Source organism: Macaca fascicularis, chromosome 6, assembly GCF_037993035.2.
Source record: "Macaca fascicularis isolate 582-1 chromosome 6, T2T-MFA8v1.1".
NCBI lineage: Eukaryota > Metazoa > Chordata > Mammalia > Primates > Cercopithecidae > Macaca > Macaca fascicularis.
Genome location: NC_088380.1, coordinates 115278636 through 115303311, shown reverse-complemented (window position 1 = coordinate 115303311; position 24676 = coordinate 115278636). Strand labels below are relative to the sequence as shown.

General features: G+C 40.6%; 1 protein-coding gene and 1 pseudogene across 16 annotated transcripts in view; both read right to left on the bottom strand.

Moving 5' to 3' along the window:
- Positions 1-24676, bottom strand: part of FER (FER tyrosine kinase) — a 439449-nt gene that overhangs the window by 380477 nt on the left and 34296 nt on the right. For 15 of the 16 annotated variants that reach the window (XR_012413997.1, XM_015451752.3, XM_073994008.1 and 12 more), the window contains one exon: positions 8378-8644. Coding sequence is in view for 13 of the 16 variants with exons in the window: in XM_015451752.3 (XP_015307238.1) it covers positions 8378-8584 (207 nt within the window). In the remaining 3 variants the exon portion in view is untranslated. Of the gene's footprint in view, positions 1-8377; positions 8645-9915; positions 10182-24676 lie in introns of all 16 variants that reach the window. The other variant, XM_015451755.4, reaches the window with a different exon arrangement.
- LOC135971061 (small ribosomal subunit protein RACK1-like) lies at positions 21535-23129 on the bottom strand (annotated as a pseudogene).

Here is a 24676-nt window from a genome sequence, read left to right as displayed (position 1 = left end):
GGTTCCTCCCACAACACATGGGAATTGTGGGCGTTACAATGCAATATGAGATTTTGGTTGGGACACAGGTAAACCATATCATTCCACCCTGGACCCCTCCCAAATCTCATGTCCTCACATTTCAAAACTAATCATGCCTTCCCAACAATCCCCCAAAGTCTTAACTCATTTCAGCATTAACTCAAAAGTTCACAATCCAATGTCTCATCTGAGACAAGGCAAATCCCTTCCGCCTATGAACCTGTAAAATCAAAAGCAGCTTAGTTACTTCCTAGATACAATGGGAGTACTGGTATTAAGTAAATACAGCCATTCCAAAAGGGACACACTGGCCAAAACAAAGGGGCTACGGGCCCCATCAAGTCTGAAATCCAGTGGGGCAGTCAAATCTCAAAGCTCCAAAATGATCTCCTTTGACTCCATGTCTTGCATCCAGGTCACGCTGGTGAAAGAGGTGGGTTCCCATGGTCTTGGGCAGCTCTGCTCCTGTGGCTTTGCAGGGTACAGCCTCCCTTTCAGCTGCTTTCACAGGCTGTTGTTGAGTGTCTGCAGCTTTTCCAGGTACACAGTGCAGGTTGTCAGTGGCTCTACCATTCTGGGGTCTGGAAGACAGTGGCCCTCTTCTCACAGCTCCACCAGGTGGTGCCCCAGTAGGGACTCTGTGTAGGGGCTCTGACCCCACCTTTCCCTTCCACACTGCACTAGCAGAGGTTCTCCAGGAGAGCCCCACCCCTGTGGCAAAGTTCTGTTGGGACATCCAGATATTTTCATACATCCTCAGAAATCTAGGAGGAGGTTCCCAAACCTCAATTCCTGACTTCTATGCACTGTCAGGCTCAGCACCACATGGAAGCTGCCATGGCTTGGAGCTTGCACCCACTGAAGCCATGGCCCAAGCTGTACCTTGGCCCCTTTTAGTCATGACTGGAGTGGCTAGGATACAGGGCACCAAGTCCTTAGACTGCACATAATACAGGGACCCTGAGCCTGGCCCACAATACCATGTTTTCTTCCTAGGCCTCCAGGCCTGTGATGGGAGGGGCTGCCATGAAGACCTCTGACATTTCCTGGAGACATTTCACCATTGTCTTGGTGATTAACATTTAATTCCTTGTTACTTATAAATTTCTTGAATTTCTTTCAGAAAATGGGATTTTCTTTTCTCTCACATTGTCAGGTTGCAAATTTTCCACATTTTTATGCTCTGCTTCCCTTATAAAACTGAATGCCTTTAACAGCACCCAAGTCACTTCTTGAATGCTTTGCTTCTTAGAAATTTCTTCTGCCAGATACCCTAAATCATCTCTCTCAAGTTCAAATTTCAATAAATCTCTAGGGTAGTGGCAAAATTCCACCAGTCTCTTTGCTGCAACATAACAAGAGTCACCTTTGCTCCGGTTCACAACAAGTTCCTCATCTCCATCTGAGACCACCTTAGCCTGGACCTTATCGTTCATATCACTAACAGTATTCTTGTCAAAGCCATTCAACATGTCTCTAGGAAGTTCCAAACTTTCCCACATTTTCCTATCTTCTTCTGAGCCTTCCAAGCTGTTCCAACCTCTGCCTGTTACCCAGTTCCAAAGTCATTACCACATTTTCAGGTATCTTTTTAGCAACGCCCCACTCTACTGGTACCAATTCACTGTATTAGTCTGTTTTCATGCTGCTGATACCTGAGACTGGCCAATTAACACAAGAAAGAGATTTAACTGGACTTACAGTTCCACATGGGTGGGGAGGCCTCACAAACATGGTGGAAGGCAAGGAGAAGCAAATCACATCTTATGTGGATGGTGGTAGGCAAAAGAGAGCTTGTGCAGGAAAATTCCCATTTTTAAAACCATCGGATCTCATGAGACTCATTCACTATCACGAGAACAGCACAGGAAAGACCCACTCCCATTATCAATCACCTCCCACAACACGTGGGAAATTTGGAAGTTACAATTCAAGATGAGATTTAGGTGGGGACATAGCCAAACCATATCAAGGAAGAAACTGAAACCCTGAGAAGACCAATATCCAGCTCCAAATTGAATCAGTAATAAAAACCTACTAAATTTAAAAAAAAAAAAAAGAAAACCAGACTAAATGGATTCACAGCCAAATTCTACTAGATGTACAAAGAGGTAGTACCAATTCTACAGAAACTATTCCAAAAAATCAAGTAGCAGGGAATTCTACCTAATTCATTCTAAAAAGCCAGCATCACACTGATACCAAAACTTGGCAAAAACACAACAAAAGCAGAAAACTACAGGTCAATACCCATGATGAACATAAACACAAAAATCCTCAATGAAATACTATTAATAGCAAACCGAATCAAGCAGCACATCAAAAAATTAATTCACCATGATCCAATAGGCTTCATTCCTGCAATGCAAGGTTGGTTCAACATATACAAATCAATAACTGTAATTTGTCCAATGAACACAATTAGAAACAAAACCATATAATAATCTCAATTGCTGCTGAAAAAGCGTTTGATAAAATCCATCATCGCTTCACAATAAAAATCCTCAATAAACTAGGCATGGAAGGAATATAACTCAAAATAGTAAGAGCCATCTATGACAAACACACAGCCCACATCATACTGAAGGACAAATGCTTGAGCTATTCCCCTTGAGAACTGGAATAAGACAAGGATGTACATTCTCACCACTCCAAACCAATACAGAACTGGAAGTCCTAGCCACAACAATCAGGCAAGAGAAAAAAATAAAAGGCACCCAAATAGGAAAAGAAGTCAAACTATCTCTCTTCATAGATGACATGCGTCTATACTTACAAAACCCTAAGTACTTCACCAAAAGGCTCCTGAAACTGATAAACGACTTCAGTAAAGAATCAGGATACACAATCAATTAGAAAAATCAGTACCAATTCTATACACCAATAACATTCAAGCTGATAGCCAAATCAAGAATGCAATGCCATTTACAATAGAAACAAAAAAAATAAAATAAAACACCTAGGGATACATTTAACCAAGAAAGTAAAAGATCCCTACAAGAAGCACTACATGACACTGCTGAAAGAAATCATAGATGACACAAAAAAATCGAAACACATTCTGTGCTCATGGTCTGAAAGAATCGATATCATTAAATGCCCATACTGCCCAAAGTAATTCACAGATTCAACACTATTCCTATCAAACTACTGTTATTTCTCATAGAACTGGGAAAAAACTATTATAAAATTCATATGCAACCAAAGTCACCCAAAGAGCCAAAGCAGTCCTAAGTAATAACAACAAAGCTAGTGGCTTGACATTACCCAAGTTCAAATTATACTCTAAAGCTACAATAACCAAAACAGCATGGTAGTGGTATAAAACCAGACACATAGACCAATGGAGCAGATTAGAAAACACAGAAAAAAACAAAAACAAAAACAAAAAAAAACGCACACCTACAGCCATCTGATCTTTCATCAAAAATAAGCAACAGGGAAAGAACTCCCTATTCAAAAAATGGTGCTGGGATAGTGGGCTAGCTTTATATGCAGAAGAATGAAACGTGTCCCCTAACTTTCACCCTGTACAAAAATTAATTCAGAATGGATTAAAGATTTAAATGTAAGACCTCAAACTATAAGAATCCTAGAAGAAAACCTGAGAAACACCATTCTAGGTATCAGCTGTGGGAAGAAATTTATTACTAAATTCTCAAAAGCAATTGCAACGAAAATGAAAATTCACAAGTGGGACTCAATCAAACTAAAGAGTTTCTATAAAACAAAAGTAACATCAACAGAGTAAACAGACAACCTACAGAATGGGAGAAAATAATCATAAACCATGCATCCAACAAAGGACTAATGTTCTATACAGAACTTAAATCATCAAGAAAAAAAAAACATTAAAAAGTGGGCACAGGACATTAACAGATACTTCTCAAAGGAAGACATACAAATGGCCAACAAACACATGATAAAATGCTCAACATCATTAATTATCAGATAAATGCAAATCAAGACCACAATGAGATACCATCTCACACCAGTAAGAATGGCTATAATTAAAAAGTCAAAAAAACAAACATGCTCATGAGGTTGTGGAGAGACGGGAACATTTATACACTGTTGGTGGAAATGTAAATTAATTCAGCCACTAGAGAAAGCACTTGGAGATTTCTCAAAGAAATTAAAACAGAACTACCATTAGCCCTAGCAGTCCCATTAGAGGGTATATAGCCAAAAGAAAATAAATAGTTCTACCAAACAGACACCTACATTTGTATGTTCATCATAGCACTATTTACAGTAGCAAAGACATGGAATCAACCTCATTGCCTATCAATGGTGGATTAGATGAAGAAAATGCAGTATATATGCACCACAGAATACTACATGGTCATAAAAAAGAATGAAATCATGCCCTTTGCAGCAACATGTATGCAGCTGGAAGCCATTATCCTAAGCAAATTAACAAAGGAACAAAAAAAAAAAGTAATACTCCATGTTCTCACTTATAAGTGGCAGCTAAACATTGGGTACACAAGGATATAAAGATGGAAACAATGGGCAGTGCAGAATATTAGAGGAGAGAGGGAAGGATGGGGGAAAAGGCTGAAAAACTATTGGGTATTATGCTCACTACTTTGGTAATGGGGTCATTCATATCATAAACCTCAGCATCACATAATAACCCAGGAAACAAACCTGTATGTGTATCCCTAGAATCTAAAATAAAAGTTGAATTATTTTTTAACAATTTAAAATGTACACCATTTTTACTTATTGAAAGACCCAATACTGTTAAGATATAGATTTTCCCCAAATTTATCTATACTTTCAATATAACTCCAAACAAAATCCCAGTAGCCTTTAAAAAAAAAATAAAAATTGGTAAGATGCTCCTAAAATTCATAAGGAGATGCACAGGATTTAGAAAAGCCAAAATAATTAAGAAAAACAGTAAGTTCAGTAGTACCCCTTAATCTGTTGTTTTGCTTCCTGCAGTTTCGATTGCACGTAGTCCAACAATGGAAAATTCCAGAAATAAACAATTCGTAAGTTTTAAGGTGACACCGCTCTGAGTAGTATGATGAAATACCTCGCCTCCCCACTCTGTCCTGCCCAGGATATGAATCATCCCTTTGTCTAGTGTATCCACGCTCTATATGCTACTTGAATATTACTCACTTAGTAGCCATCTCAGTTATCAGATCAACTGTCTTGCTATAGCAGTGCTTGTGTTTAAGGAACCTTTATTTAACTTAATAATGGCCCCAAACTGCAATGATAGTGATGCTGATAATTTGGATATGCCAAAAAGAAGCCGGAAAGTGTCTCCTTTGGGTGAAGGGATGAAAGTTCTCAATTTAAGGAAAGAAAAAAAACGTATGCTGAGGTTGCTAAGAGCTATAGTAAGAATGAATCTTCTATCCAAGCAACTGTGAAAAAGAAGAAAAAGGAAATTTGTGCCTTTGAATTTTTGATGTTGCACTTCAAACTGCAAAAGTTATATATGCATAGTGCATGATAAGTGCTTAGTTAAGATGGAAAAGCAATTAAACTTGTGGGTGGAAGGCATGAACAGAAATATATTCTGATTGACAACAATGGACGTTCAGTACTTTCCACAGCTTCAGACATCTACTGGGGATATTAGAACATATCTCCCATGAATAAGGGATGACTACTTTGTTATTATTATCAAGGACCAAATAATTAAATGTGTTACTGGTGTCATGATAGACAAAAATATGAATGGAACAGAATAAAGAGTATAAAAATAGACTCGCATTACGGTCAACTGATTTTAAACAAAGATGAAAGGCAATTCAATGGAGAAAGCTTAGCATTTTCAACAAATGATGTTAGAACAAATGGATATCCAGAAGCAAAAAAAGAACTTCAATCCATAGCTTGCCACATATACAAAATAAATCATAGACCTACATACAAAACTTAAAAATATAAAATTTCCAGATAATAACACAGGCAAAACTCTAACTTTGCATCAGGCAAAGATTTTTTAAAGATATAATATGAAAAGCACAATCCTCTTAAAAAAAGGTAGACTTTACTTATAGGTAGAATAAATCATAGTATTTCTGTGTTAAGAGGAAAGAATGGCTGGTCACAGTGGCTCATGCTTATAATCCCAGAGTTTTGGAAGGCCAAGGTGGGAGGATTACTTGAGCCCAGAAGTTCAAGGTCAGCCTGGACAACATATTGAGACCCCGTTTCTATAAAATAAAAAATAAAAGTAGCCAGTTATGGTTGCACATGCCTATAATCCCAGCTCCCTAGAAAGCTGAGGTGGAAAGATTGCTTGAGCCTGAGAGGTCAAGGCTGCAATGAGCACAGATGACTGTGCCACTGCACTCCAGCCTAGATGCCAGAGCAAGATTCTAAAAGAAAAAAAAAGGAGGAAAAGCTGACATACTCCTTGATTTTCTGTGAGTTCTCAACCATTGTTCAACTGTTAATTTAATGTATAAATTAGCAATAACAAAGAAAATAGAAACTATGTGACAACGGCAAGTAAGACATGTCAACAGAATGTAAGAAAATGAAAAGCAGGTAAGTGGTAACTAATTAGCACATGAGGAAAAGTTAAAACCTAAGTGTCCTGCAAAAGGGAGGTCAAGATTTATGAGGTCAGATGACTCTGGTAAAGCTCAGGAGACCGAGGCAGGTAAATCATTTGAGCTCAGGAGTTCAAGATCAGCCTAGCCAACACAGCGAAACTTCGTCTGCACTAAAAATACAAAACTTAGCCAGGTGTAGTAGTACACACCTGTAATCCCAGCTACTCATGAGGCTGAGATACAAGAATCACCTGAACCCAGGAGGCAGCAGTTGTAGTGAGCCAACATTGCACCACTGTACTCCAGCCTGGGCAAGAAAGTGAGACTGCATCTCAAAAAAAAAAAAAAAAGAAAGAAAGAAAGAAAGAAAAGAAAACAAGAGGTATAAATGAAGCAGAAAGCCTTTGGACTCAGAGACACCAGGTAGCTTACCAAAAACAAGAATTAAATAAAATGTGACTCTTAAAATGCCAAAAGTACTTTTCCTATCAATTTCCCTATCTATTCCCATTAACATACTAGCAGGCTTATACCCACAGACGAAACTGCCAAATAAAAAAAAAGGATATCCAGTTAAATTTGAAGTTCAGATAAGTAACAAATAATTTTTAATATATGTTCATCCAAAATACTGCATGCAAATTCAGATGATGTCCTGTATTGTTTGTGGCCATCTCTGGCAGCTCTACCTTCAGACTAGATACTGGCCCAGAAAGGAAGTTAAATATATTAACATTAGTGGACTTAACAAAATCACAAATCTTTACTTGATCAAACACACTATATACACAGTCTCCACAGGTAACAGAGTTTTCCTCTAAAATTTACTCAAATCCTAAGACCCAAAAGTGAAAGAAGATTAATTTTTTTTAACATTCTAAAGTTAAAAAGATTTATTTTTAACTTTGAATAAATATAGTGAAATATGATATTTAAATAAGACATTGGAAGTAACAGAGCAAGAATCCAAGAACTATTACAGTTTAACATTTCTTCTTCAGTGTTTTCAAAGAACAATTAACAGTACAATTCTGGCCCTTATTTTTATATGACAGAATAATCTTGGATTTAAAAAATACATTATTCATCCAATGGATGTTTTAAGAGTGACTAACTCAACAATATACTAATATTTTTGTACTGAAATGATAGCAAATAACAGCTACATGCTAAAATATTCCATATGATTCACAACACTAATGATTCACAGAAGAATTCAGGGAGTGGTTTATAACTAAAGTTTGTTCTAAAGGGAAAAATAGCAGGGTTCAAATGACCCAAAGCCAGAAGAGTTAATAAAAGAAACGAAATTTGTAACAATGGTTCTCAAACCTGACCCATCAAGTCAGAATATCAGAGAGGTACAGCTCCCCAATTTTTTGTTCTGTTTTTTTGAGACAGGGTCTCACTGTCACCCACGGCTCACTGCAGCCTTGATCTAACAGGTTCAAACAATCCTCCCACCTCAACCTCCCAAGGAGCTTGGACGACAGTCACATGCTACCATGCCCAGCTAATTTTCATATTTTCTGTAGAGACAGGGTTTCACCACTTTCCCCAGGCTGGTCTCAAACTCCTAGGCTAAAGTGATGCTCCCGCCTCAGCCTTCCAAAGTGCTAAGATTACAGGCATGAGCCACCATGCCCAGCTACTCCAAAATGTATAATTTTGAAAAACTTCTCCATGAGATTCTCATACTCTGTAAAATTGTGGAATCACTGCTTAAGAATGCTGACTTGAGTATGATCATTCAACAGTATGAGCTATTGCATTTTAAGGACAATTATAATGCTATAAATAGCAAAGAATGAAATTATTCTTCTTACCTTGGATACATTGCTGACATAATTCATTTGGACAGTACTTTCCTTATCAACTTGATTACAAAGGTTCTGTAAAGTAGATGCATATTCTTTATCACTTTTTATTCTCAGGGCCATAAATTTCTTTACTGTTTCCAGTAACCGTAATTCCCAGTCTTGCAATTTTAACACTGCTTCATGTGAATTCTTCAGGTCACTCCCAAATCCCATTTTGTAAGGCACTGGTTATCCTCCACACTGCACAAGTGAGCCTTCTAATCAGCACATTATCTGTGTATGTAAACAAAAGAGAAAAACTCTTAAATAAAAAGGAAATTAGTCTTCAAAAAAAAAAGTTATGATAGATTCTTCTTTGAGGTAAAAAAAAAAAAAAAATCACGACTGAATACTTTCTTCCAAAGATCAGAAATAAGATGAAGAGGTCCACTCTATTGTTGTCTTCAATATTACACCAGAGGTCTTAGCCAATACAATGAAATAAATGAAATAAAAGGGGCATTCAGATGGGATAGAAAGAAGTAAAACAATCTTAATTTGCAAATTACATCATCTTATATGTAGAAAATCCTATGTAATGCAACAAAAACTATTAAAATAAATGACTAGAAGCCTCTACAAATTGTGCCCCCCTGCCCCCCTGCCAGCAGGAACACCAAATTTAACAACTATTTACACACACAAAAATCACCTTCATAAGAACCAAAAATCAGGTGAGCAATCACAGTACCCAGTTTTAACTTCCTATCACTGCAAGAGGTACTGAAAAGTGTAGAAAACACAGTCTTGAATCATCAAGACCAGTCCTTTCCCATCCCCTGGCAGTGGCCACATGGTACACAGAGTATGCTTGGAGGAGAAAGAGAGCACTGTGATTGCGGTACTTTGCAGTAAACTCACTGCTGCCCTGTCACAGCAGAAAGCAAAACCAGGATGAACTCAGCCAATGTCCACCCAGGAAGGGAGCATTTAGACCAGTCATAGCCAGAGGGGAATTGCCCATTCCAGCAGTCAGAACTTGAGTTTCAGCAACCCAGAGAGACATGAAAGAGGGAGGCTACAGGAGTGCTTGCAACACCCCTTCTGCACCCCAGCCAGGACAGCTTGCAGCAACAAAAGTGACTCCATCCTTCTGCTTGAGGAGAGGAGACAAACGGTAAAGAGAACATTGTCTTGCCTCTTGGATACCAGCTCAGCCACAGCAGGATAGAGCACTGGGCAGTCATTAGACCCCTATTATAGGCCCTACCTCCTGAATGACATTTCTAAACACAACCTGGGCCAAAAAAAAAAAAAAAAAACCCACTGCCTTGAAAGGGAGGACCCAGTCCTGGCAGGCTTCATCACCTGCTGACTTAATAGCCTATGGTCCCTGAATAACCAGCAGTGATACCCAGGTAGTACGCTGTGGGCCCTGGGTCAGATTCAGACATGCTAACCTCAGGTGAGACCTAGCACATTTCCAGTTGTAGTGGTGGCTATGGGGAGAGACTCCTTCTGCTTGAGAAAAACAAAGAGAAAGTTAAGGGGACTTTGTCTCACACCTTAGGTATCATCTCAAACACAGTGGGGTAGAGCACCAAGCACATTCTTACAGCTTCCAATGCCAGGTCTTGCCTCTTGGATGGCACTTCTAGACCTGCTGCGGGCCAGAGAGGAGCCCACTGCCCTGCAGGGTAAGTCCCAGGCCTGGCAGCATTCACCACAATCTGACTGAAGGAAACTTGGGCCTTCCGCCAACATCAGCAGTAGCCCGGCAGTCCTTCCTGTGGGCCTGTGGTAGTGGTGGCCAGGGAGAGAGGCTCTTTACCTGTGGAAAGGAGAGGGAAGAGCGGGAAAGACTTTGTCTCGTGGCTTGAGTGCCAGTTTAGCCGTAGAATAGGGCACTAGGTAGATTTCTAAGGTTTTGACTCCACTCCTTGTTTAACAGACATCTTTGGACCCACTTAGAGCCCTTGAGGAAAGGACACAAGCTTGGCTGGCTTCACCACCTGCTGATGATAAAGCTCAGGTGACTTGAGCAAACAGGCAGGAGTCAGGTAGCAATTACAGTGGGTCTTGGGCATGACCCAGTGCTGTGCTGGCTTCAGGTCTCACCCAGTGCAGTTCCAGTACTGGTAGCAACATGGTGACTGTGTCACCCCACCCCCTGCTCCAGGTGACTCAAAACAGAGAGAGACCCCATTTGTTTGGGAGAAAGGAATGAAAGGGAACAAGAGTTTTTGCCTGGTAATGTAGAGAATGCTTCCAGATCTTATCCAACACCATAAAGGCAGTGCCCCTACAAGTCTGCATAAATCATAGTGTTACTGGGCTTGAAGTGGCCCCTAATACAGATACAGCTTGGATCACAACACCCAAGTACCTTGTATTACCTGGAAAGCCTTCCCAAGGATGACAGGGACAAACAAAGCACAGAAGTGAAGGCTACAATAAATACCTAACTCTTGAATGTACAGACTCTGTCGAATATCCACAGGATTCCAAACCATCCAGGAAAACAGGACCTCCATACACAAACTAAATTAAGGCACCAAGAACCAATCCTGGCCTGAAAGATAAGGGACCTTTAACACAGAGAACTCAAAATAGCTGAAGAAACTCAGAAAAATTCAAGATAACAGAGAGACCGAATTTAGAAATCTATCTAGATCAACTTAACAAGGAGATTGAAATCAATAAAAAGAATGAAGCACAAATTCTAGAGCAGAAAAATGCAACTGACATACTGAAGAATGCATCAGTGTCTCTTAATATCAGAATCGATGAAGCAAAAGAAAGAATTAGTGAGCTTGAAGATAGGCTATTTAAAAATAGTCAGAGGGAACAACAACAACAAAAAGAATAAAAGAGAATAAACCATGCCTACAAGAACTAGAAAATAGCCTCAAAAGGGGAAATTTTTTTCTTTTTTTCCAGATAGGGTCTCCCTCTGTTGCCCAGGCTGGAGTACAGTGGCACAAAAAATAGTCAGAGGGAGCAATAACAAAAAAAGAATGAAAGAGAATAAACTATGCCTACAAGAACTAGAAAATAGCCTCAAAAGGGGAAAGCTTTTCTTTTTTTCCAGACAGAGTCTCCCTCTGTCACCCAGGCTAGAGTATAGTGGCACAATCAGAGCTTACTGCAGCCTCAACCTCCTGGGCTCAAGAGATCCTCCTGTCTCAGCCTCCTGAGTAGCTGGGACTATAAGCATGTGTCACCATGCCCAGCTAATTTTAATTTTTTTTGTAAAGAAGGGGTCACACTTTATTGCCCAGGCTGCTGTCAAACTCCTACGTGCAAGAAATCTTCCCATCTTGGCCTTCCGAAGTACTGAGATTACAGGCATGAGCCACCATGCCCAGGCATAAACGGGCAAATGTAAGAGTAATTAAGAATTAAAAAGGAGGTACAGAAAGAGATAAGAGTAGAAAGTTTATTCAAAGAGATAATAACAGAGATCTTTCCAAACCTGGAGAAAGATATAAATATTCATGTACAAGAAGGTTCTTGAACAACAAGCAGATTTAACCTAAAGACTACCTCAAGGCATTTAATAATCAAACTCCCAAAGGTCAAGAATAAAGACAGGATCCTAAAAGCAGCAAGAGAAAAGAAACAAATAACATCCAATGGAGATCCCATATGTGTGGCAGCAGCCTTTTCAGCGGAAATCTTACACGGCAGGAGAGAGTAGCATGAAATATTTAAAGTGCTGAAGGGAAAAAAAAACAAAAAACAAAAAAAAAGTCTACCCTAGAATAGCATGTCTGGTGAAAATATCCTTTAAGCATAAAGGAGAAATAAAGATATTCCCAGACACACAAAAGCTGAAGGATTTCATCAACACCACACTTGTCCTATAAGAAATATTAAGCGAGGGGCAAGCACAGTGACTCACACCTGTAATCCCAGCACTTTGGGAGGCCAAGGTGGGTGGATCACCTGAGGTCAGGAGCTCGAGACCAGCCTGGTCAACATGGCGAAATCCCATCTCTACTAAAAATACAAAAATTAGCCGGGCATGGTGGTTGGCACCTGTAATCCCAGCTACTTGGGAGGCTGAGACAGGAGAATTGCTTGAACCCAGGAGGCAGAGGTTGCAGTAAGCCAAGATTGCGCCATTGTACTCCAGCCTGGGTAACAAGAATGAAACTCAAGAAAGAAAAAAAAGGGAGCCGGGCACAGTGGCTCACTCTTGTAATCCCAGCACTTTGGGAGGCTGAGGCAGGTGGATCGCCTGAGGTCAGAAGTTCAAGACCAGCTTGGCCAACATGGTGAAACCCCATCTCTACTAAAAACACAAAAAATTAGCTGGGCATGGTGGCAGGCACATGTAATCCCAGCTACTAGGGAAGCTGAGGCAGGAGAATCACTTGAACCCAGGAGGTGGAGGTTGCAGGGAGCCGAAATCACACCATTGCACTCCAGCCTGGGCAACAAGAGTGAAACTCCGTCTCAAAAAAAAAAAGAAAAGAAAAGAAAAAAAAAAGGAAATGCTAAGGGGGATTAATCAACCAGAAAGAAAAGGACATTAATGAGCAATAACAAATCATCTGAAGGTACAAAACTCACTGGTAAAATTAAGTACACAAACAAAGCATATTATCACATTATAATAATAATGTGTAACTGTGGTGTGTAAACTGGTCTTAAGAAAAAAGACAAGATGAACCAATCAAAAATAATAACTACAACTTTTCAAGACACAGTACAACGAGTTATGAATAGAAACAACAATAAGTTAAAAAGCGGAGGGGGTGTCAAAGTTAAAGTACAGAGTTTTTTTTATTAGTTTTCTTTTTGCTTGTTTGTTTACACAATCATGTTAACTTGTCATTAGTTTAAAATAATGGGTTATAAAATAGTATTTGCAAGCTTCATGGTAATCTCAAATCAAAAAACATACAATGAATACAAAAAAAGTAAAATTAAGTCATACCACCAAAGAAAATTATCTTCCCTAAAAGAAAGACAGGAAGACAGGAAAGGAAAAAGACCAGAAAACAAAGAGTAAGGATGTAGAAAAGAGAGAACCCTGAAACACTGCTGATGGTGGGAATGTGAATTAGTACAACCACTACTATGGACAACAGTTTGGAGATTCCTCAAAACACTAAAAACTGAGCTACCATATAATCCAGCAATCCTGCTGCTGGGTATATAACCTCCCCCCCCCCCAACAAAAACCAAAAAACAAAACAAAACAAAACAAACGGAAATCTGTATACCAAAGAGATATCTGCACTCTTATGTTTATTGCACCACTGTTTACAATACCCAATATTTGGAAGCAACCTAAGTGTCCATCAACAGATGAATGAATAAAGAGATGTGGTACAAAGAGTGAGATCTTGTTAACTGCAACAACATGGATAGAACTGGTGGTCATTATATTAAGTGAAATAAGCCAGACACAGAAAGACAAACTTGAACTCATAGAGACAGAGAGTAGAAGGATGGTTACAATAGGCTATAAAGGGTAGTGGGAAGCAGGGGGAAAGTTGGGATGGTTAATGGGTACAAAAAATATGTAAAGAATAGGACCTAGTACCTGATAGCACAACAGGGTGACTGTAGTCAATAATAATTTAATTGTACATTATCAAATAACTAAAGCTGTATAATTGAATTGTTTGTAACACAAAGAATAAATGCTTGAGGTGATGGATACCCCCATTTACCCTGATGTGATTATTACATACTGCATGTCTGTATCAAAATATTTCATGTACCCTATAAATAGATATACCTACTATATATCCACAAAAATTAAAATATAAACAAATAAAAAACAGTTAAGTAATATTACAGGGTACAAGGTCAATATACAAAAATAAATTATATTTCTATATACCATCATTGAACAATCCAAAAATGAAATGAGAAAACAAATCTATTTACAAAAGCACCAAAAAAGAATAAAATACTTAGGAATAAATTTTACCAAAAAAAGCAAAACCTGTATGCTTAAAACTATAAGACACTGTTGAAAGTAATTTTAGGGCCAGGTGCAGTGGGTCAAACCTATAATCCCAGCACTTTGGAAGGCTGAGGCAGGCGGATCACCTGAGGTCTGGAGTTTGAGATCAGCCTGACCAACCTGGAGAAACCCCGTCTCTACTAAAAATACAAAATTAGCCATGCGTGGTGGTACATGCCTGTAATTCCAGCTACTCAGGAGGCTGAGGCAGGAGAATCGCTTAAACCAGGAAGTGGAGGTTGCAGTGAGCCAGGATCATACCCACTGCACTCCAGCCTGGGCAACAAGGGCAAAACTCCATCTCAAAAAAGAAAGTAATTTTTAAAGACCTAAGTAAATTGATATATTCACATTCACAGATCAAAAGATTTAATATTGTTAAGAAAGAGCCTCCAATTTGATCAAGAAATATAACATAATCCATATTAATATCTCAGATTTCTTACAGAAATTGACAAGCTATCCTAAAATCTATATAGAAAAGTAAGGGAGCCAAAATAACACACAATAACTTGAAAAGAGGCACAAAATTGGAAGATTCACACTTTCTGATTTCAAACCTACTAAAAAGCTACAGTGATCAAGACACTATGGTAATGGCATATGGACAAACAGAAATCAATGGAATAGACTAGAGGGGCCAAATATAAATCTTCACATTTATGGTAAAGTGATTTTCTACAAGGGTACCAAGAAAAGTCTTTTCAACAACTGGTTCTGGGACAACTGAATTTCCACATGCAAAACAATGAAGCAGGATGTCTTCCTTAGATCGCACACAAAAGATTAACTGTTAATGGATGACACCCCTAAATATCAGAGCTAAAACTACAAAACTCTCAGAATAACACACACAAGTAAATTTTTGTGACCTTGGCTTCGGCAATGGTTTCTTAGATACAACAACAAAAGCACAAATGACAAAAATAAAAAACATTACTTAGATTTCATCAAAATTTAAAACTTCCATGCTTCAAAAGACACCATCAAGAAGGTGAAAAGACAACCTACAGAATGGGAGAAAATATTTACAAATCATATATATATATGATAAGGAACTTCTGGATGGAGGACATAAAGAATTTTTACAACTCAATAATAAGAAAAACCAACAAAAGAAATGGACAAAGGATTTGAATGGACAATTCTCTAAGAAAAATATAGAAATGTCCAATAGGCTCATGAAAAGATGTTCAATATCATTAGCTATCAGGAAAATTCAAATCAGAACTATAATGAGATAACTATTTCACACCACTAGAATGTCTCTAATCAAAAAAGACAGACAAATAGTTTAGCACTGAAGAGAATGGAATCTTCATCCCTTGCTAGCTGAAACATTAAATGGTGCAACCACTGTGGAAAAGAGTTTGGCAGTTCCTCAAAAGGTAAATCATAGAGTTAGCATATGACCCAGAAATTCACCTCCCAGGTATATACCCGACAGAAATGAAAACATATGTCTATGCAAAAACTTGCATATGAATGTTTGAAGCAACATTATTCACATTAGCTACAAAGTAGAACGAACCCAAATATACATCAACAGGTGAACAGATAAATAAAATGGGATAACATTCATACAATGGAATATTACTTGGCAATAAAAGGAAGTATTGATACAAGCTACAACATGCATGAACCTTGAAAATGTTTTACTACTTCAAATAAACCAGACCCAAAAGATCACATGGTATGATTTCATTAATATGAAATTCTCAAAATAGGCAAATCTATAAAGTTGATTACTGGTTGACCAGGGCTGGCAAATGTGGGGTGAAATTAGGAATGACCATTAGTGGGTACTGGATTTCTTTTTGTGGTGATGAAAATCATTGATTGTAGTAGTGCCTGCATAACTGTAAATGTACTAAAAACAATTAAATTGTACAGTTTCAATGGCTGAATTCTTTGGTTGTAAATATAGCTCAAAAAAGTTGTTTAAAAAATTACTACAGCATAACTTATAATCATCTAAAGATCAGTTGGCATAAGCTTTCTCAAAATACCCTGTTTATTATAAATCCTGAAAATGATGGTAGAATTTATTTTGCCCACCCCCCACCATTTCCTAGAATTTCAGGCAGTAAAATCTTTCAGAGTCAGTGAGAAGAAATGAAAAAAAAAAAAAAAAAAAAAAAAAACACCTTTTATTTTTCATTCTAGTTCATCCATACCAGAGGTGAATTTCTTAATTCAGCTGATATCCTCTAAGCTACACAGAAAAGCAAGGGCTTTGGCTCTCTAACTTCAATAACCTTATTTAAAGACATGGTAAAAATTAGGGTTTTCCAAATAGAGAAAAAAAATCACACATGTATATGTATGTAAGAGTGTGTGTGTGTATGCATATATGTACACATAGTTTTTTAAGATGGGATCCTCCTGTGTTGTCCAGGCTGGAGTGCAGTGGCTATTCACAGGCACAATAATAGCACATTGCCGCCTCAAACTCTTGGCCTCAAGCAATCCTCCCAACTCGGCCTTCCAAGTAGCTGAAACTACAGGCACAAGTCATTGCACCCAACGAATACTTTACATTTTTTAAAAAAACTGTATCTGATATTGTGGTTCATTTTATTCTGCAACTTGGAAAAATATCACTTCTGCTACTAAATGCATTGTGATAACAATGTTTACCTTTCTCTCATCAAAAATTCCTGCTGGTGGGCCAGATGTGGTGCTTCACACCTGTAATCCCAGCACTTTGGGAGGCTGAGGCAAGTGGATCACTTGAGGTCAGGAGCTCAAGACCAGCCTGTCCAACATGGCAAAACCCCATCTCTACTAAAAATACAAAAATTGGCTGGGTATGGTGGCACACACCTGTAGTCCTAGCTACTTGGGAGTCTGAGACATAAGACTCACTTGAACCTGGGAAGTGGAGGTTGCAGTGAGCTAAGATTGTGCCACTACACTCCAGCTAGGGCAACAAAATGAGACACTGTCTTTAAAAAAAAGAAGAAGAAGAAAAAGAAAATTCCTAATGGTAGATATTTCAGATATCTCCTAGGTTTTTGTTGTTGTATTGCAAATACTACTGCAAATTAATTAAAGCTGGAATCACCCAGAAAATTTCTTAGAAATGGCAAGATATGAATTAGAACTGAAATAATGACCATGATTTAGACTATAAAAAGTCAAACGGGAAATGTATTTCAGGAAATAGGGAAGCATAGGGCCAAAAAAAAAAAAAGTGAGTATGAAATACAGTTAAAATAGGCCGGGCGCGGTGGCTCAAGCCTGTAATCCCAGCACTTTCGGAGGCCGAGGCGGGCGGATCACAAGGTCAGGAGATCGAGACCACAGTGAAACCCCGTCTCTACTAAAAATACAAAAAATTAGCCGGGCGCGGTGGCGGGCGCCTGTAGTCCCAGCTACTCAGGAGGCTGAGGCAGGAGAATGGCGGGAACCCGGGAGGCGGAGCTTGCAGTGAGCCGAGATTGCGCCACTGCACTCCAGCCTGGGCAACAGCGTGAGACTCCGTCTCAAAAAAAAAAAAAAAAAAAAAAAAGAAATACAGTTAAAATAGCAAATGTCTCCAAAATTAAACTCTATGTGACAAATAGTGGGAGATGACATGCCAATTTATCTTCTGCTAGTCCTCTGCTCAAGAAACTAATAAAGCCCAAACTCCTTAAATTAATTTTTGTTAACACAAGATTACAATTTTTGAAAACCAAGATCCTGAACACAATAGTTTAAAAAGATTAACTTGTTGGTGCTAGTTGCACAAGTATGTTCAGTTTGTGAAAAGTCATCAAGCTGAGCACTTATGATTTGTATACTTTTCTGTGTGTATGTTACAGTTCAATTAAAAGAAGGACAAAGAGACATAAAGACAGATTTTGATTTGGCAGCTAATAAGACAGAAGAAGCCATTATAGCAATATAGCTTGAGAAATGAAGATCTAGAATTGACAATGCCAATGAGAATTAAAATGGAAGATTCTTGACCTAGTGAATGGATTTAGTGAACAAAAAAGAGACAATTCAATGAAATTTTTAAGGCTTTAGAAATAAATAATCATGACAGTATCAATAGAAATGAAAGAACAAGAATATGGAGCTACTTCAAGTAAACTATAATCATTTCAGCTGGAAATTTTACCTTTAGGTAAAATATTAAAGTTAAAAATCCAAACTTGAGAGTCAATTACTTAAAGGTGACAGATGAAACCAACACACCGAATGTTGACAGAAAAGCAGAGAGTGAAGGATAAAATCCATGAGAACCTGTCAATCCAAGATTGAAAGGAGGAGAAACCAACCAAAGGATAGAAATTAAGTAAGCAAAAAGATAACAGGGGCCTGGAAGAGTCACAGGTGTCAGGAGGGAAAAAAAAAAAAGAAAAAAAGGTATTAATGTCGCAGGATCCTTAGGGTGTTGCTCTGCCAGCCAGAAACCTCCGTGACCAGTGGTGCCTCTGCTTGGGTTTTGCTTGTGCCTGCTGAAGTCATTCCATCCACTCAGCCTGGCAGGCTGCACTGGCTAACACTACTGGCCTGGATCCCACACCTGCCAAGGGTGAGACAGGCGCAGAGCAGCAAGGGGTGTGTGAGTGAGCAAGTGTGGGATCTGTCCACTACGCACAGCCAGGCACACCAGGTGCGGCAGGACAGGCAGCTCCAGGCACCAGCACACGTGCTGGCTCTGTTCAAGGCTGCAGTTGGACCAGACATACCACACATAGCTTCAGTAGCATCTGGACAGGGGGAACACAATGGCACCAGAAAGCTCAGAGACACCAGGAACCACAGAGTCCCAAAGAGGGTGTTATAGGGTGTCACAGCCCTGGCTCAGGGGTCCCAAGGTCTGGGCTCCCAGAAGGGCCACAGATCTTCTCTCTCTCTCGTCGCACGCAACGTGGCAACCGGAGGGCATGTTTCCACTGTGTTTATGTTACAGCTCTTTTAGCCCACCATTCGGTGGGTCCCAAGCACTTGTCCCACGTCCAGAAAGAATGAGGTATGCAGACAACTGAAGGATGAGCAAGGCAGAGGAGCTTCACTGAGCGAAAGAATAGCTCTCAAGAGATCCGAAGTGGGTAGGTCCTTTCTGCAGGCAGGTTATCCCAGTGTGTGTTGAATTCAGAAGGGAGGTAGCTCCTTTCCGCAAGCAGGTCATCTGGATGAATGTGTGTCTAGCTGAGCCTGGATTTTATGTGCTCAGAATCAGGGAACTGCATACTGATTCATCCATGGGCAGCCACGGTGCGCCTGGAAAAAGCACCATCAAATTTGCCAAACGGTCATCAATGAAGTTCTCACTCTGGGCCACGGACTTCACCTGGAACTGGCAGCCCAGCCTGCAGGCTTCAGGCCATCCCTGGCCTGAGGTAAGGTTTCACCAGGGACCCACCCCTTTCTGCCTAGGAACCTGTCTGCCTTTAACATGCCATCCACGGCTGTGCCAAGAGGTGTCTTGGCAAACTGACTGTGCCAAGAGGTGTCTATAGGCCAGTGCCAACCTGCCTTCAGCCCCTGCAGCCCCTCCTCCCATCCTTATTGTTACCCAAAGTCCAGAGGGGACCACGATGGCAAGGGGCTGGCAGGTCAGCACCACTCTGAGCACACACATACCCGGCCGGGTTGCAAAAGTGTCTGGGCTTGGCCACAACTTTGCTTCCCCCTGGAGCAGGCGCCAGGAGCAGGGAGAGGCCAGGAGCGAGAGCAGGCACTTTCAAACCTGCAGGGGCAGGGGGCTTCCTGGGACCCAAGCCGCAACTGGGCAGCTGCAGCTGCACCCAGGAGCACAAAGCTCCCGCCTGTTCCCAGCCCCTGCCGGCTCTGCGGAGTGCAGAGCCCTGGCCACACCTCCCCAGCCACAGCTGGCGTCTCCACAGCAGCTGCTCCAGACAGGCTGCCACCACCATCATTAGCAATGTCAAAAGTCAGAGGAAGATGTAAAAACTGCAAAAATCTCATCACCAAGCAGTACTTCAAAAGCTCCTACTGACTAATAATGGAAAAAAAAATAGTGTTTAAGAAAAAACAAAAATTTGGCCAGATGCGGTGGCTCACGCCTGTAATCCCAGCACTTTGGGAGGCCGAGTGGGTGGATCACAAGGTCAGGAGATCGAGACCGTCCTGGCTAACACGGTGAAACCTCATCTCCACTAAACATACAAAAATTAGCCGGGCATGGTAGCGGGCACCTATAGTCCCAGCTGCTTGGGAGGCTGAGACAGGAGAATTACGTGAACCCGGAAGGCAGAGCTTGCAGTGAGCCCAGATCACCACTGCACTCCAGCCTGGGTGACAGAGCGAGATTCCATCTCAAAAGAAAAAACAAAAACAAAAAATTTAAACATATCACCAACAAATAAAGAAGTACAACCTTATTCCATAAGTTTCACAGCATGGTTTTAGTGAGTCCAGTACTACCCCAACCAGTCCAAAAGATATTCTGGCAAAGAAAAGTTAACAAAATCCTGAGATTTCACACTGGATACTCCAATATGAAAAGAAGCAGGCAGAGAATGAATAGACCAAACTAGGGAAAGTCAAGAAAATATCTAAAAATATCTAAAGAGAAAAGTCCCTCTGTATCAGCATAGGGCTTTAGAAAACATAGGGAGGACAGCACTGGCTTACAATTTTCCAGAGCTCTGTGACGAACTGGTGAATGAAATTTAAGTCCAGGCATACAGGATGTTTAAGGAACTCTTTAAAAGTGAGTAAATCTCAGGGCCTCCAACAAAGCCAAACTCAACCCCAGCCAGTATCTCTCCACTCATTTACCTCTACACTCACATGCCACAGAAACTGAAATTAGAAGGAAAACCCAGCTTGTGGTCCAGACAAGATAGCACAGACCATTTTTCCCAGTTAATCCCCAATAAGCACAAATATAAACAAATAATACAAGGGACAACTAAAGAACTCTGGAAGGTGGAAAGAAGAAGGTAAACTCCTTTGAAACCCTACAACTAGAAGAACAGCACAGAGGCAGGATGTCTTACGCCTACCTCACCCAAGTGAAGAAAGCCACCCAGACCTGGTTTTTCCCAGGCACAGCCTAGTAGCAGAAGGCGGCCCATGTAGGCCAATTCCTCCCAGAATAGAACAGGTGTCCCTCTGACAAATATCAAGGAAGCCAGACACCACCAGCAAGAGAGATTAATCAGGAACCTCAACAAAAACAAATAGCCAGGGGAAACACTCTCCTTCACCATGAGGCCTGAGACTCCCCTCCTTTTTTCTTTTCCAGTTTGCTCGTTTTTTAATTTCTAAAGCTCCGTCATAAACTTCTAGCAGGTGCCCATGTCACCTGCCACACTCACACCAGGTTGTCTGTGTAGCCAGCAAACAAATGACCATCAACAGACCAGGCCAGGGAGGTACACTGGGGCAGTTCTGCCTTGCTGCTAGTACTGATAACTTCTTGCGTCAGTTCATCTACGATGATAAGTCCCAGATCTTGATGCCGGGGCCCACGACAACACAGAGCCAGTAGCAGTTGGTACTGAAGCATAGGGTGTTGATAATGCCCCCACCATCTAGCATATAAAGGTGTTTGCCTTCATTGAGATCCCATAGCATGGCCTGGCCATCCTTGCCTCCAGATGCACAGAGGGATCCATCCGGAGAGACAGTCACAGTGTTCAGATAACCTGTGTGGCCAATGTGGTTGGTCTTCAGCTTGCAGTTAGCCAGATTCCATACCTTGACCAGCTTGTCCCAGCTACAGGAGACAGTGATAGGGTTGCTGCTGTTAGGCAAGAAGCGAACACAAGACACCCACTCTGTGACTCTCATACTAGACAGTGTATCTGCACATACCCAGGTGTTGGGAACAGGCCCCCAAATCTGGCCATAAACTGGCCCCAAAACTGGCCATAAACAAAATCTCTGCAGCACTGTGATGTGTTCATGGTGGCCACAATGCCCTGGAAGGCTGTCGGTTTACTGGAATGAGTGCAAGGAATGCCTGGCCCACCCAGGATGGAAAACCGCTTCAGGTGTTCCTAAGCCACAAACAATAGCACGAGCGATCTGTGCCTTAGGGACTTGTTCCTGCTGCAGATGACTAGCCAGAGCCCATCCCTTTGTTTCAGCCCATTCCTTTGTTTCCCGTAAGGAATACTTTTAGTAAATCTATAATCTATAGAAACAATGCTTATCACTGGCTTGCTGTCAATAAATATGTGGGTAAATCTCTGTTCGGGGCTCTCAGCTCTGAAGGCTGTGAGACCCCTGATTTCCCACTCCACATGCTGTATTTCTGTGTGTGTGTGTCTTTAATTCCTCTAGCGCCACTGGGTTAGGGTCTCCACGACCGAGTTGGTCTCGGCACCCAGGGTATTCTATAACTTGATGGTTTTATCTCATGAGCCACAGGCAATCTGCTGGTTGTCAGGGGAGGCCACATTCGGCGTGTCCTTGTATGGCCGACAAACTGTCTCATGGTAATGCCCATTGTGAAATCCCAGAGGCACGGGGTTCCATCCAAGGAGCCTGACAGGACAATGTGACCATCTGAGGAGATGACCAAGTCACTAAGAAAGTGGGAGTGACCACACATAGCATGTTGTGGGATGCCATAGTTGGTATCTTCCCTGCTCAGTTTCTACATAATGATGCTCTTGTCTTGAGAGGTGGACAGGATCATGTCCAGGAACTGTGGAGTAGCAGTGATCTGGGTTACCCAGCAGTTGAGGCCCTGAGGGTGCCACAAAGGGTCATCTGCCCAGTCACAGTGATGGCAATTCGAGATTCCTCTTTTCCATCAAGAGAAACAAAGGCAGGCACGAAGAACCAGAAGAGAGGGGGCCTGCTCAGGAACTTCTGTCTCCACAAGCAGCCCGGTCAAGAACCTTGGTCTTCACAGGTCTGAGGATCTCCTTCTCTATCCAGAGACATCAGAACAGGCAGTCGGAACTGGCAAGCAAAACCCAGTTTTGCTAGATATCCAATCTCAGGAAGCCTCTTGTTCTTCACAGGTCCAAGACTCTCCTCCCCTGTCCAGAGACATCAGGGTAGCAGGGAGCGTGGTAAGGAAATCCCAGCCCATCCCTTCCCCAGCAATAGATATACACTAACTCAGCATAAGAATGAATCTCCTACTCCCTCAGGCAGCACCACCAGAGATCAGTGAGAGCCCTAGTGCCACCAGATACAAGAAGCCAACCAAAACAACAGTGCAGACTCAAAATTAAACCATCACTGGAACCACAACCCACAAAAATATAGGCTAAGACCTGCATGATAAACCTAAACAGGATGATTGCTTGTGAAAATAAAAGGTTGAACTAGTCCTCAGAATCTCCTAACATATTAGACAAAATATTTAAGTTTCAAATGGAAATCACCTGTCACACCAAAAACCAAGAAAAACTAGAATGAGAAAAGACAATCAACCAATGCAAACACCTAGATGAATCAGCTGTTGAAATTATCTGACAAGAATTGTAAAACAACCATCATAAAAACGCTTCGACAATCATTTATAAATTATCTTAAAACAAATGTAAAAATAGAAGATCTAAGCAAGGAAATACAGTTATAAAAGCAACCAAATGAAAATTATGTAACTAAGAAATGCAATAACAAAAGACAAGCTAGATAGGCTCAGTAGCAGAGTGAAGATGACACAGGATACAATCAATGAGCTTATGGACAGAACAACAGAATTCACCCAATCCAAACAACCCAGAAAAAAATAGACAGAAAAAATTAAGAAAGCCTCACAGACCTGTGGGACAACAACAAAAGATCCAACATTTGTATCATCAGAGTGCAAGGAGAAGAGAAAGAGAGCCAGACTGAAAGATAATTCAAAGAAATATGGTCCAGCCTGCTGTATAGCTACAGAAATCAAGACAGTGTGCTATTAGTCGAAGACAGACAACAGATCAATGAAACAGAGAATCCAGAAATAACCAACACAAATATGTTCAACTGATTTTTGACAAAGGGCTAATAGTAATCCAATAGAAGAATAGCCTTTTCAACAAACAGTACAGGGGCAATTAGGCATCTATTGGCATAAAAGAAAAAAGAACCTTGACTGACAACTGTTACAAAATTTAACTCAGCCCTGGCACAGTGGCTCACACCTGTAACCCCAGCACTTTGGGAGGCCAAAGCAGGCATATTGCTTGAGCCCAGGAGTTCAAGATCAGCCTGGGCAACAAAGCGCAACCCCATCTCTACCAAAAAAATAAAAAGAAACCAAAAATTTAACTCAAAAGAAAGATTATGGACTTAAATGTAAACATAAAGCTGCTTAAAGCTGCTAACATTTAGAGAAAAAAAATACAGGAGGAAATCTTTAAGATCTAAAGCTAGGCAGAGTTCTTAGATTTGACACCAAAACCACAATCCAAAAATGAAAA